At 45.6% G+C, this 15,673-nt stretch overlaps 1 protein-coding gene across 1 annotated transcript; it reads left to right on the top strand.

The window, feature by feature from the left end:
• The first annotated feature begins 11,336 nt into the window (after window positions 1–11,336).
• On the top strand, window positions 11,337–12,152 carry OLIG3 (oligodendrocyte transcription factor 3). The gene has a single exon (XM_030852857.2). The coding sequence runs from the start codon at window positions 11,337–11,339 to the stop codon at window positions 12,150–12,152; it is 816 nt and encodes a 271-aa protein (XP_030708717.1).
• The last annotated feature ends 3,521 nt before the right edge of the window (window positions 12,153–15,673 follow it).

The raw sequence follows: 15,673 nt of genomic DNA, 5'->3' as shown, positions 1-15,673 counted from the left end.
CACTCCCTTTATCATATTTCAGTGGTTGATATATGTGCAGATCCCTTTCTGTTCTTTCTATTCTATTCTATTGGCCAATTGTAATAATTCTGCACTGCCATTATTTATTTAACTTTAAAATAAGTCTTGGTATCAGATACTGCAATAATTTTACCTATACTTTTCTTCATCAGAAGTGCCTTGACTTTCTTGATCCTTTATACACGCACACACACACACACACACACACACATATGTATATTAAGTTCTTTGAAACATTCTATTGGGGTTTTATTTTAAATTTTACTGAAATGATAGATCAGTTTCAGAAGAATTGACACTGACTAAAGATATGTGAGACCCTTACAGAAAAAAACTATAAAATTTTATTAAATTTATTTTAAAAATTGAACTTAATGAAGAGTTATACCATGTTTATGGATAACAAGATTTAACATTATAAGGTTTATACATTATATTGTAAATATTCAAGGAATTCATGACTGGTAAGGCATTTTATACACAATTTCTGCATTGTTAGTAAGCATTAGACATTCACAAATGACTTGAGTTCCATCTGGAAATTCTAATAATTGTCTTCATGTGACAAAAAAGGCATTGTGAAGCTATCATTACAAACAAGAAACAACTTTCCATTTTAGCACATGACCCTCTTGTTTCTGTTTTTAGTTTACCCTTTTTAAAAAGAGTTTTAAGATACTTTGATTTTTAAAAATATGCAATAGTCAAAAACATATAGGACGAGAAATACATAGGCATTATGGCTTTAGGGTTTTCTATTATGGTAGATTTCCTTCATGTCAAAAATGTACTTGTTGTGAATATGAACATTAGTCTTTCCAATTACATTTGTAGTCATGTGAAGGAATTCCAGCAGTGCCTAAGGCAGAAGAGCCAAAGGGCCATAGAGGCTAATGAGACAATTTCTGTGGAATCTCCCTACTTAAGAGGCATGCCACATCTGACACACTCTCCAAGGGTCCTATCTGGGACTAGCCTGAACAAATTATATGTATATTTAGCTCCCCTCAATTCTTAAATTTGTCCTGGAACATCCTCTCCAACTGTCCATTATTGTAGACTTATCCACAGTCCTCCACTGGAGCTAGAAATTCCCTTTGCTCCACATCCTACTTCAGAGATGTCATTCACTCATCTGTATACTCCATCATCTTCCTCCATTGGGGAAATTAGCAGATTTTTCTTGTGTTCTAATTCCCATATTCTTGGCCCACCTTTGCCGTTGCTGGCCTTAGTTGCACTGCATATCTCCTGTTTTTTGCCTGGGGCTTCTCTGACACAAGGATATGGAGCACCAGTGGGGACTCCCTTGTCACTCTCATGTGTGGCCCAGAATTGTGGAAGCCTTTAATGGCCCATGAGCAGACTGCACCAATGTGGGGGTGAAAGGTACTGTAAACAATGGCTAAATGCTTCTCCATTTCATCCCTTGGGTGAACACATCAAAGATGTATTCCATACACTCATGAGAAAGAACAAGAGAAATCAAGTCCCAGTTGTCCATAGCAGCGATCAACTTGATAAAGCACCTTTTCATTAACTGTTCCTCCTGCTTTGTTTCACTCTCCCCCAGGCCCTCACTCCTGCTCTCTAGGATCATTTTCCAAATAAATCCTGCACCAAGAGAAAGCAGGCTAAGACAAGAAGACATACCTCATTTTCTCAAGGTCTCTCCTCGGTGGCTCCAGGACAAGTTCCTAATCTGTGTAAATGACCAATATTAATAGCAGAAGCCTAAAACTCCCGTCCATGGTACCCTTCAAGAGATTATTGGCTCTCTCATTTTAGCACCTAGACAATAACACAGTAAGTGCTGTGTTTTACTTGATTTTGTTCCCCAGAAACTCTAACTGTTCTGATACACAGGAGGCACTCAAGAAATGTTTGATGAATGAATGAATGAAAACGATGCTCTGTGTTTTTGTTTTGCTTTTTTAAGATATCTGTGGTAGGACTCTATGGCTAGGCCAGAATAGGATTAAGTCAGTGCCAATCATCAGAAAGTCTTTTAGGACAAAGTATAGCAGGGCTTCCAAATCCCATAGTGCAAGTGTCACATACCTGCTCCTCCATATGAGGCCAGTCCTGTCTAACAGGCCCAAAGAATCCCTGCCCTGAGCTAAGGGTGTTAGGGATGGGTATATGATTAGGGGTTCCAATAAGAAGACTGGGCTTGTAAACTTTTGTTGGGGACTCAGAATTCAAATAAGCCTACTGGTTTCCAGGGCTTTCCCTAAGAGAAAAATGAAACAAAATTTAAATCATGTTTCTTCCAACAATCTTTCTTTATTTCTAATAAGCAATCAGATACTTCCCTAGTATGTTATTTAGAGAGACTGAGAACTTGTCATAGTACCTTCTAAAGCTAGTGGATTCTGTACTTCAATGTCATTTCTAAAATTCATAACACTGTCGAGGTACCAGATCCAGCATCTGAAAAGTCCCATGGTATGCCTTATACTACTAATTCTCAACTTGCCAGGGAGTGGAGGCAATCGGAAAGGATGTTTCCTGCCTTAATAGTGAGGGTAGATGTAAGAAATTTTTAAAAGCCATACCAGGATTACATTTTTACAAGGCAAACTATAAAAGAATAAAGCTGAACAAACATTTTTAGCTGGTAAAACTATATACAGAGGACAGGGTGAGAAAATATTTTATTTCAAAAGCATAATACTGCATGATTTTAAAAGGTTGGCAAAACACTGTTATTTAATCTTCACAATGGCGTATGTCATGACTATTATTATTTTCATTGTGCAGATGACAAAATGAAAGTTCAGAAATGGTAAGAAACTTGTGTAAGTATGCACATCTGGGAAGCAGCAAATCCTATCCGTGAAATTTGATGGGTTGTGAAGTCTTTTTTGTGTAATATCTACCTCTGGTCTTCATACCATAAGGAGAGAACTGTCACCAATGGGGAAGTGGCATCTCTATGTTTACTATCTAGGAGTTTTCAAAAAAAATAGTTTACGTCTCTCCAAGAACTCATCTTGGAAGATGAGTATGGTATTTGGAAGCTTTGGCCAGAAGACAGCTTATTAAAGAAACCTACACAATATTGTTTGTTGGTTTGTATTCTTTGCTGACGTTTGTTTTCATTCCCTTTGTTATTGATGACCTTCTCAAACAAGGATGGGAAGGACAACACAAACATTGAGAGAAACTATGCCCTTTTTATTCTAGTCCTGTCTTTATAAAGGTTTTCAATCCCTGGCTGCCTATGCCCTTTAGATTTTAGTTTTTAGTTTCTACAGCTGCTTATTGAATAAAACTCTTAAGCTGAATTGGTTATAGGCTCTTGTTTGGCCCATGTCTTTCCTGCCACACATTTTTCAGCAGTATTTTTATGTTGGGTATCTGTTCTTGGCATTACTTTCCCAAAGGCATTATTTTCCATTTAATATAATTACTTCAAATAATAAATCTAATGGAAGAAAAAGAGCTATTACGCCTTGCTTTATTTTCACAGGAGACAAAACTTTGATAAAGAGAAAGAGAAAGGACCATTCCAGCAAGTATACTTGCAAATTTTACGCATAATTGTATTTGATTTTTTTGACACAAATAAATCACATATAAAAGCTTTTCCCAGAGAAAAATAATTTTGACTCTGGAAAGAATTTTAAGATAAGCTTATAAATTCACATCAACAAAATAAAAATTGGCTTTTTCTAGCAATGAATTTCTAGTTGTCTTGTATTCTTATCGAACTAAATGCCTTATTGCATTATGAGCAATTATTGGGACATTGGCGTTGTCCCCCAGTATAAAGTAGAAAGCTTTTTTTCCTCTTTGTCATTGGAAAAAATTAAGGACTTGTTTGGGAACCCCGTTCAGCAGCGCTAGAAGATCTATACTATTAATTTTTTTAATTCTATTTTTTATCAGGGTTTCAGTCTGATAGTGTGCTCTGTTTGCCATGTGACCTCTACGGCAGTTTTGCAGGCATCCCAGTACTCAGAAGTCCCATCCCAGAAGAAGTCCTCAGTGTTTTCATTCTCACAGCTTATCTCAGGCAATTTGACTGGTTCAACACATGGCAGGATGTATGAATGGAGAACAGAGCGCCATAGAAACAGTACATTTGCTCATCCTCTGACTCTGGAAAACAGCCACAAATGGGCTCTGTATTAAAATATTAGAATCAATGTTAAAATTTTCATAAATTTATAAAGTAAACATATATGTGGAGATCATACAAACAACTCTTTAAAATGCACTTACGGGTGGGATTAAGTTTATGTATTATGAGCTAAGGACACTTACGCAGTGTGTTCCATGCCCTCCCCTTCCTTTTCCCCCTCGTTACAAAGTTGTTGTTTTTTCCTAAAAGTCTACCCATATTTATTATACTTGCCATAATAAAAAGGAGAGAAAACAAAGTGCTAAAGTATCTAATTGAAACGCTCACTTCTGTGAACATAGTCCAATATTCTGCTATTTCCTAATATCAAGTGTTATAAAATACACAATCAAAATTACTAAGACAAAATGAGGGTTTGGAAAATTATCGTTTCTTTCATCAATATCTTAAATAATGTTATGTTCTGAATGTTAATCTCCACTATCAATTTATGTTGTAAAAAATAACATATCCCAAATGTATAGGACTTTTTAATATCAGTTCTTGATAGTTGAGAATATCATTTCAATGGTTAAGCAGGAGACTCAAACTAGTCTGCAACTGAAATATAGAATGATTAAATATCTACAAATTTTGAGTAATAATTTGTTTCTAGCCTGCTTCCTCTCTTCAGACCTCATGCCCCAAAATAAAAGAAAAACAGGACTTGAGGCTTGAATTGTCTGGATAATTGCTTTAATTTTATTGTATATTATAATATTATATAAAGATGAAGGTGAAAATTCTGCCAGTATTGTAAATGGTGACAATTTGCCTTTATAAACTTTACACTCAGACTGTTGATGTTATGCAAACAAAATAAAACATGCCTATAAATAGAAAAACACAATGGTCTAATGAGAAAGGAGGGCATATTATATTTCCATTTATTTTTAGAAATGATGAAGCAGAGTTCACCTGGTCTGTAGCGCAGATTCTATATAAAATCAATCAGCCGTGGAAATGTTGATTTTTAAAAACTGTCATTTTGACTTTTCAAGATTCAGTAGAAGACTCCTTAATTATCATTTTTTCAAAATAATGTGTGTAAATATATATTTGATAGGCATCAATGTAAATTTCAAATGTAACTCTACTTATGAACAGGTGTGTAATACGTTTTCCTTTGTCCCTATTAACATCTGAAAAATAACTTATTCCTTTCTATTTAGGACTCAAAGTTTTCATATAAATATTTTAATGTATTTAACTTTATGCAATTATACATGTAAGTCTTGGAATGCACATGCATAGGTATTTATAATAAAAAGCAGTGTAATAAATTGACGACAGGAATGTTAACATCTCTTTAATTTTCTGCTGCTCTATACTCAGTTTCTTACATTCTAATCTCTTTGTGGTATATATTTATTTATATACTTTATGTATTAACCTGAATTTACTGAGTACAAAATGACAGTAATACATATGCTACGCAAGATATCTGTCTCTAAAAGAAATATTTATCTCTAAAATAAAACTAAATTCCTTAAGCATTTTAGCAAAGAATAAGCAATATGTGTTACATTTAACTACCTAATTGAATATACCAAGGAGATGACAAAATAGCTTCCAAAAGAAAAAGCAGAAGTTAATATTCTGTGCTATTTTATATTAAGATATCAAATTGTGTACAGTGGCTTTAACTCTAGAATCATAAAAGAAGTCAATTAATAACAATAAAATACTAATAAGAAATCATCTACTTAGTGCTTGTTAAAGTATTAGTATTAATGGAGCCACAAATCCAAAATGTCAGGACACATGCCAAGAATCTGTGTATAAGTATGCAAATTTTAATATAACTCATCAGTTTAAGTGATGGATCACCAGTGATATTTAAATCAACCTAAATGTTCCAATCTTGAGGAAAAATGTTTTCAATTTATTGGCTTTCTTTAGAAGGAAAACTCAGTAGAGGTTTTGGCATTGCGCAGATGTTTCCAGAAAGGAAACAAAAAGTGTACTGGAGTATGCTCACTGATTGAGCCAAATCCTATAAATGAAACCCAGAAGTTCATATCTCCTTTGACTTTTGTCAGTCTTTAAATAATTATAATGAGTCTGTAAGTTCTAGCCAGCCTTGATGCTTACGCATCTTTAAAATCAAACTTCTATTTCTGCCAGTGTATTAACTTGCCTATATATTCACATAATTAGCACCTCATCATTTTATGCTGTTCGGGGACTTCCTCTCATCTTCCAATCTCACATCCAACATTGAGAAAAGCAGTCACTATCGCCTCATAAAATTCTGCTGTCCTTCAACTTCTGCTATTTTTCTTGTATGAAAATCAGATGTTAAAAAGATGAGGAGAAATACGGGACAGATCACGAGAGTTTGAGATATTATGTAAAATATGGGGAAACGCAGAAAACTAAAACACGTTAGTCAGTCGGCCCAGATCCATCCCCTTGCGCCCTCCTGGCACCTAGGGTTTTCAATTGGGCGTCTTCGTCTGCGGGGGCTGGGAGTTCAGCACCCTCACTACACTCCATCACTTGGGATGCTCTGCCGCGAGAAGAGATAATTCCTGCATGGCTGCGATCTATGTTGACATTTAATTTAAAAACTAGATGTCATTTTTTTTTTTTTTTTGATAACGGCTTCTTTGATCAACCTAACAGTCTGGATGACCTGGCCGCCATTGCTATTGTTGTGAAGTGAATGTTTTACTCAGCAGATAAAGAAACTACTTTTTGAGAAGTTCCTCCGTGGTCAACTAGTTTTTAGGCTTTTGCTCCAGTTGCACATGACGGAGCATCTTTAGAGATATCTGGGTTTCCCTTTTATCTCTTTTGTTTTGGAAGGGGGATTGGGTTAAAAGGTGAATCCCACAGGGCAGCCTCCTGCTGTTCGGTCTTGGCCAAAGTTTCTGCCGGTCAAGTTTGAGGCTTGAGCCAGAGAAGCCCGCGGACGCTGCGGATTGACCGGTTCCTCACAGTAGCCGCCTGGCAGGTCAGCCAGCGTGACATTCGTCGCTGGACTCTTACGAGGGGTTGGGGAGGGGTCGCTCCTGAGCCCAAATCGCCGCGGCCTCGGGTAGAGCGGCAGCTTCTGGAGAGGAACTCGGTGGCTGGAACTGCGGAGCGGTGGGCGTCGGGCACCGAGCTGCACGCCCCAGGCATCGGGTAAGACACGGTCCCCGGCGATCTGGAGGTGGGAAGGGGTCAGGAGGAGCCCCGCAGCCTCTGGAGCGCGCGGTCCCCGGGAGCCGGGGTTGCGTCCTGTGTGGGGATGCAGAGCTGAGGCTGTGCGCCCGGGGCACGTATCTCCGTATCGGGTCCGCGCGCCGACCCGCTACTTTTCAAGTGCTATGCAAAGGCTGAGAAACTCACAGGCTCTTTCCGGAGCCAGGACGGCAGGGCTGGAAGCAGCCCGCGGGCCTTGGGACGCACCTGTTGCCAGGGGACCAACCCCCTCCGCCGCCGCCGCCCACCCCGGCCGCCAGGGCGCGGCGTGTGGCCCGAGAGAGCGCGGCCCCGTCGTCCTCTCCGCTCCGGGCCCGCCTGAGCCCTCTGAAGGAGCCCTCGGCCAGGGCCAAGGGCACGGCGCGTCTCTGGCTGAGGCCACTCTGGGCTGCCGCAGGCTCGGCCCAACGCTGGCTCCCTTCCACTCCCCTCCTCGCACCCGCCGGCGGTGGTGGATGGAGAGACGGCCCATGGAAGGAAATCCGTCTGCTTGCCCTCGTGGGCTCGGAGCCTGCTCCGTTTCGGGCTCGGGGGCTTATCCCGAGGGGCCGAGCCCAAGGGTGGAGGAGTCGAGTGGAAGTGAACTCTCAGGGTCCACAATGACTCCGCGAGGCAAGCGTGTGGGAGCAGCGCCAGCGCTGCCTGGTGGACATCTCTGTCTTTTGGGCCCTGGCGAGTATCAACCCATTTTTTGGCGAGCAAAGTTGTGGCTCCTTCACTCACTCTCTCTCTTTTCCGAGGGAAACAAGCCTCCTAGGAGAGTCTGGGACTCCTGGAAGGCCTCGCTAAAAGTGCTTGCCTTGCTGGGGCCCTGGACCTTGCACCATTCCACACTCACACAAAGCGGCCCTTGGGGAAAGCAGAGGGCGATCAGGGAGAGAGGACGCATCCCTAACTGCGACCAAGGGCCCCCGGCCAAGACATGGCAGATCTGCCACTCCAAGCACCGCCGCGTTACTGCAGCCAAAAGCCCCTTCGGGATGGAGAGGGTCTGGTCGGTGCAAGCGAGGCCCTGTCGCCCCTTCCCCGCCCAGCGCAGCCCCCCTCGGAGCTGGCCGCGGTCGCCTATGTGCCTGTCTCCGTGGAAAGGAGGTGCGGAGGCAGAGAAGCTTCTGGATCCGACTCCCAGAACCCCGGCCCCAGTCCCTTCAGCCCAAGTGAGTTATTCAGTTTGTATTGGGAGGACTTCCACTTCTCCCCACCCCTTTTCCCCCTGCAATTTTACCTTCTCTATTGATTGGCGGGGCGGGGGGAGGGGAGATTTAACCCTTTATTTCATATTGTCCCCTGAGAAAATAGGGATTTTTTTTTAAAAGGTAAAATACTTTTCAGCGGCAAGATTTTTTCTACTCCTTCATTTGCAACCCTTCTGCTCAAACTAGACTTTGCTACTTCCCGAAATCAAAACTGAGCAGCAGCATTCTCATTTGGGGCATGGGAAGGACAGACGTCGATGCCCAAGGGTCAGGAAGGTGGATCTGGAGGACGACGGGAGCCAGGCCTGTGCATTGGCCCAAAGGCAGGGAAGTCGCTTTGGCTCCTGTCGAGCACTCTCTGCCCCACACCTTGATCAGCAGGAAAGCCGCTGAAGCCTGTGGTCCGGACCACGCCTCTTCCCCAGCTTCCTTCCATCGCCTGGGGCGGTGTCCGAATGTATGCAGATGTTCTGGAAGCCTTTTGCTCAAAAGCAGCTCGGGGGATGTCATTATCTGAGTTCAAATGGGCGAGTCCAGTGAATTACGAACAATTCCTTTTGCTTGGATATTAGGAGTGCGTTTGGACATCAGTCTTTTCACATCCAATCGAATCTCTTGGATTCTCCGTTTTAAGAAACTTTCCTTCTATGGAGGTGTAGGCGACAGGAGGATAAAAGGCTTGTGTCCAATCTTCAGGGGCACTAAGGTCCTGGCCTTGACAAGCGGTGTTGGCCATTTCCTTTATTTTTTTCTTTACAGAGAAGCAAAAGTCGGTGTAGAAAAAGCATCCGTTCCAACACTGCGTCTCCCCACCCGACTTGTACTGCCAGTGCTGCTTTCGCGGCGTGACCGTCTACGAGACACAGTCTCGCGGAGCGCGCAAACTCCGGCCCTGGGCGTGCGTCCCTCTTCTGTTGACCGCTCGATTTGTGTCAATGGAAAGTGAGGCCTCTTTTACCTAACAAGTCCTGGAGGCTTGCAGTGACTCTGCCGCTCTGTGTGAGGCCCCAACTGCTCGAGGTTCCGGGATTGTTTCGGGTTCGCACTTTCCACCCAGACACTCAGCCATAACCTAGCACTTGTCTCTGGTTCCTCTGAGCCCGGAGCTTGGCGGTGCCCACGTTTTTCTAGAGGCCGCCGCCGGGGCAGTTTCCCTTCCGGGAATTTCTGCCTTGTCGCCCCTCACGCTGCTTAGCTAGTTCCGACTGACAAAAGCACAGCAAGACGGAAGAAAGATCGGCACCGAGCTCCGCACGCGAACCGAAGGCTACAAACTCCAGGCCTCCTCTTTATCCCCAGAATGGACTGTGCGTGGGAGCGCAGGGCCCACGCGCGCACGCATAAGGGGCTCTTCAGATCCTTATGGTGCCGAATCACACACACACACACACACACACACACACACACACACACACACACGTGGTGTATTTTTTGACGCTGAGCTCCCGCTCTCCCTGGACCGCTGATGTGGGGCGGCCCCAGCCGGATGAAGCCACCCGCCCCGGCCGCGTGGCGCTGAGCTGCAGATGCTCTCTCCGCGCGCACGCACAGCAGTCAGAGGCCCTCCAGCCGAGCCGCAGGCAGGGGCCGCCCCTCCATCTTCAGCTAGCGCCGGGGTCCAGGGGCTGCGGGGTAGGCAGGGCAGGAGCAATCTCCCCTGGAGTTCTTGGGAACCTTTCCAATCCTTAACTCCCTCCCGCCTCCTCGGCTGCTTTTCCTCTCCTCCATTTCTCAAGTGGCTCTTATTGTAAACGCCACGGTTGGTTTGTCTCCTCAGTTCCAGGTCTAAGAAGTTACAGAATCTGACAAAATTGAAATTCTTTCAGTAATCTATTTTTCAAAACGAAAGAGAAGATATAAAAAGCAAGAAACCCATCTCCACAACAGTGTCAGGGGGCATACCCGTCACCAGATATGGACATCCCATTCAAACCACACCGGAGGGCCCAATAAACAAAATGAACACAATGTCAATGTTTAGGGAGAGAAGCCTAATGAAATAAACTTCAGGCAGTGCGTGCACATCGACAGGCATTCTCTTGCCCCTCCCGCCCCGACCTCCAGCACATTGAACCTGCCCTTCATCTGCATCTCTGTCCTTGAAACCATTCCACTGAGACTTCTTTTGCCTACATTTTCCAAAAACTTGGGAGTAGCTGTGAAAGGGAGGAGAGAATGTTTCAATTCCTCTTTCCATCCCCAGAGAATCTCCTCCTGGCCCCCTTTCCTTCCCTTCCTTCGGTTCCTTTAGGTGTGACTTGGTTAGGGAAATCAGGAAGGGGAGTGGAGGGAAGGAAAGTTTTTTTAAAAAAATCCAGAAGGCGCGAGCTGGAGCAGTGAGTGTGTCAATCAGAGGGTTTTGTGCCTGGGGGCTCCTAGCGCTTCTGAGCAGAGGTGTCCCTGGGCGGCCCCACAATGAATATGAATAGGAATCCTTGCTAAATGGGACAGCAAAGCGCACCGCCCTGAATGACTCCACGTCATCCTAACCAGCCCAGGATAGATAGGAGGGCTCCTTTTGTCTCTTTTCTCCGCCGCAGCTCTATAAAAGCCCCTCTTTTTCAGCGTGAGTTGAGTTCAAGCACACACCAACTACTGTCCAGGAAACAGCCAAACCAGAGAGAGGGGAGTGGGGAGGGAGAAAGGCGGGGAAAGGCAGTGCCTCAGCTTTTCTTCTTATTTCTTGCTGCTGAGACGTGGGTTACTGGGCTGCAGCTTTTTTTTTTTTTTCATTCAAGGTTTTCTTTCATTTCCTTCCTAAAGTCTCACCACAGTAGGGCCGCATCCCCTGTAATAAAATGAATTCTGATTCGAGCTCTGTCTCCAGCAGAGCTTCATCTCCGGACATGGATGAGATGTATCTGAGGGACCACCACCACCGCCATCACCACCACCAGGAGAGCCGTCTCAACTCGGTCTCGTCCACGCAGGGCGACATGGTGCAGAAGATGCCCGGGGAAAGCCTTTCGCGGGCCGGCGCCAAAGCCGCGGGCGAGAGCAGCAAGTACAAAATCAAGAAGCAGTTGTCGGAGCAGGACCTACAGCAGTTGCGGCTGAAGATCAACGGACGCGAGCGCAAGCGGATGCACGACCTGAACCTCGCCATGGACGGGCTACGCGAAGTCATGCCCTACGCTCACGGGCCCTCGGTGCGCAAGCTCTCCAAGATCGCCACTCTCCTGCTGGCCAGAAACTACATCCTCATGCTCACCAGCTCCCTGGAGGAGATGAAGAGGTTGGTTGGTGAGATCTACGGGGGCCACCACTCGGCCTTCCACTGCGGGACTGTGGGCCACTCGGCCGGCCACCCAGCGCACGCCGCCAACGCCGTGCACCCGGTGCACCCCATCTTGGGAGGCGCGCTCTCGTCCGGCACCGCCTCGTCCCCGCTGTCCGCCGCCTCGCTGCCCGCCATCGGCACCATCCGGCCTCCCCACTCGCTGCTCAAGGCGCCCTCCACCCCGCCCGCGCTGCAGCTGGGCAGCGGCTTCCAGCACTGGGCCGGGCTGCCCTGCCCCTGCGCCATCTGCCAGATGCCGCCGCCGCACCTGTCCGCTCTCTCCACCGCCAACATGGCCCGGCTGTCGGCCGAGTCCAAGGACTTGCTCAAGTGAGCAGCGGGCCGGCCCGGCTGCGGAGGATGAGCGGAGAGCGGCGGGAGGGCTCGAGGTGCCGGGCCGGGAGGGCAAAGGGAGGCTGGGCGCTCGGCCGGAGGGCGGGAGGGAGGGCGGGGGGCTCCCGAGGCCTCCCACACCGTCTGAGAGATCTCAGACCCTACTTGACCGCCGGAGGGAAAGGACTAAAACCAAACTGCAATTTCTAGGTGGTAGCGAAGGGGGGCTCGAACCAGACGTCGTGTGTCTTGCATGCATGCTTCTTTTCTCCATGCCGCGCCGGTATTTCTCACTGCCATACGCTCTTGTCAAAACGGCATTTGTTGTATAAAGACGGGATCGGTGTAGCTGAACGCCGCGAAGGGCCTTTAGAGTCGCTGTCCTTGTCTCTGGCTCTGTGTTCTCACCTTGGAAAAGGCAACCATCCCTTTTGAATTTCAACTCCGGTCCAGGGCATGGCAGCTCTTCTGTGGGTTTTCTTTAAGACGCAGTGTAGGTCGAAAGAATGCATGCACGCTTCTAAATGAATCTCGTCTAAACATATTGTGCAGGCCATGATGCCATTTTCCTTGTAACAAGGATTTATGAGGGAATTCTCCGAAGTACTCCGTATATCTGTCTGTGGTTGTAAGAAGTGAAAAAGGGGGCAGAGTGCAAAGACCCAAACTCACGCACAGGCGCTTCTCCCCCACCCCACCCCCTTCAAACTCCATTCCCAACCTTCCTGGGCTGTTTTAGGGGCTGGCGACTGCAAGAGCTCGGGCTCCCCCTGCGACCTTGCCCCAGCCCCCCTTGCTCAGTTATTCTGCATGCGGGGTCGGCTCTCTCCATCATCAGCTTTGAAAAGTTACTGTGGTTTGGGGAGGGGTGCCGTTTTTATTTTCCTGAACATTTGCTTGAACTATTTTGTTAGGGCTTCGAAGACAAGACCTGTCTTTATTTTTTATATATTCTTGATAACTATGATATATTTATTAATAACCAGTGTTTCTGGATGAAAATTTCAAATAAAAAAGAACCTTTAAATCCTGGCTTTGCTTTTGCCTAAAATTTTTGAAGATGGGGGTAGTGGGTAAGGAACATGTGGACCCAGTAAGGTATATCTGGGAGTGGGGGGGAGATTTGGGTGGGTGGGCAGATTCGAAGAGTTTTCTCTGATCATTTGCAGGTAATGAGGTCAGACACGTTGGTGTTAATTATTACAACGAAATATCCTTCAAATGGGGGCTTGTCCATGTCACTAGTCTTGTGATATTTGAGCTCCTGTTTCTCTGCAGTAATCAGAACCTCGTAAGCTCAACAGTTGAGATTTTTTAAAAAAGTGATCTAGAAACCCAAAGTGACAGGAAATGAGAGGAGAGTGGTGACTGCGCTGGCTGTGTTGGCAACAGACGAGAACAAAACAGTAAGTTAACTTCTTTTCACTTTAGATTGACCGTCTGGCTTTTAAAAAAAATCAAGCAAGTGAAAATCCAGTATATGTTTTAAAAATCAAGGAAAAGTGATCCTAAAAAGAATCAAATGCCCAGCCCCCCACCAGCCCCTTGGCAGCAGGCTCCTCAGAGATAGGGAAGGCCTCTCTGCTTTGTAAGGTGAGCTCGGAGTGATGCCAACGACCGCCCAGGTCTCAGCATCTCCAGATTTATAGTGGGAATTCTCTCTTTCCTCCCTTAGAAGATCCCATTAGTTGAATGCAAGCTATCTGGAAGTGTTATTGAGGGGAGGGATAAAGAGAGAAAAGTCTTCTACATAAATAATGGCTAAAACGGGGGTTATTTCAAACGATTACTTTTCTCTCTTCCCACCGTATAACATATAGTTTGTATAAGCAAAAGTAATCCAACAAGAAGGTTTTGTTTACTTGTTTATAGAGGACAAGAAATCAAGCTCTGATGATGATAACTCGACCAACACATGCCTCTATTTCCCATTAAGGATAATGGAAACCTGATTGAAATGTACCGCCCCAGAATCTGCCTCTAGCTTAGATGTAACATCACCTCCCTGTTGGCTGAGGCCTGAGCTCCTCTTCAAGAGGGGGAGGCCAGGCAGTAGATCTGTCTCTCTCTAGGATCCAGGGTAGACAGCGCATCTAGGAAGCATCTACTGCTTCCTAGGTCCCCCACTGCACCTCTCTGGGAGGGCACCTCTGTGGGTTCTGGGTCTGTTTAACTCATTCTCCTCCATCTCTTTTTGCCCCCAGCTCCCGCACTGCCAGGGAGATAGAGCTAAGTGAGGGTCTACAGTGGAGGGTGCTTGTTTCCTCTGGTTTTAGGCAGATAAATGGGGGAATAATCGTCTATTTCCCAAGGGTGATTCATTTCTCTGGGTGAGGAAAGAGCTGTTGAGGATTTATTTGAAACCAACACAAGGCAGCCCTCCAGCCTTTCCCTGTGAGTTTATTATTTAGAAAAGAGAGGAGAGAGAGAAGTTTAATCAATCACGAAAAGGACTTTCCCCTGAGTCACTGGCTTCTTTTGAGTCCTGTTTTCAAAGGCCTGGTCCTGGGGAAAGACAAGAGGCCTGGCCACTGGCTTAGTGGTGGGCTTCATCCCTTCTCTAGGGCTGGGGCATAAATTGGGCACTGAAGAGAAATAAGGCCATGCTCCTTGTACCCGAGGAGTGGTGGCTGTGCTGCTGGGGCACGCAGGAATCCCTTGAGTTACCTCCAGTGGTCAGTAAAAAGAGCTGTGTGAGATGTAGAGAACAAACATATGGACACCAAGGGGGGGAAAGTGGCGGGGGGGGGATGAATTGGGAGATTGGGATTGACATATATACACTAATATGTATAAAATGGATAACTAATAAGAACCTGCTGTGTAAAAAAAAATAAAATAAAATTCCAAATAAATAAATAAAGAGCTGTGTGGTTCACGCTCTCGGAGAACTGTGCTAAAAACAGCCTCGGGCCCAGGTAACTCTATAATGAATTCTCCAACCCAAGTGGAAAACAGACACTGTTTCCAGCATTGACGAGGCCCCCTAGACTAACTGGTCTCTTTTCTGGGTCACAAAAATTCCTTTGACCTAGAGACCAGAGAAAGGATTCCTTTAAGAACAGTACAGGAGCCCAAGGAGAAGGGCGATTCGGGAGCCAGGTGGTCTGGAGTTCTAGATTTATTGGGGAAGGAACAATCCCCACTTGCTTGCACTGGGAAGGGCCTTGCCCAGGAGCAGGCTGGTCTGCTTGGAGATGCGGCTTTGCAGGCGACTCTTACAGGCATCTTCTGTTAAATTCTCGATTTCCTGATGCCAGAAACAAATGTACATGGCCGCGGAAGTGAGAGTGGATTCTTGGCCGGATTTTCTTTTCACTGCCAATTTTTCACCTTCTCGAAAGTTCTTCAGTTTAAAGCAGTTTTTAATTCAATCTAGAAACACGACAACGATCCCCTCATTCCACAGTAAACGTTGCTTTACATTTAAAAAGACGGCGAAAGCCTCGTGGGCAAAGGTATCTTGAGAAACCTAGACTAGAAACCTCACGAAGCCCTTTAAGCCAGTGACCCATCTTTAAG

The sequence above is a fragment of the Globicephala melas genome, chromosome 14, assembly GCF_963455315.2.
Source record: "Globicephala melas chromosome 14, mGloMel1.2, whole genome shotgun sequence".
NCBI classification, from domain to species: Eukaryota; Metazoa; Chordata; class Mammalia; order Artiodactyla; family Delphinidae; genus Globicephala; species Globicephala melas.
The sequence above is the reverse complement of the archived record's forward strand: the minus strand, read 5'-3'. Positions and strand labels throughout refer to the sequence as shown.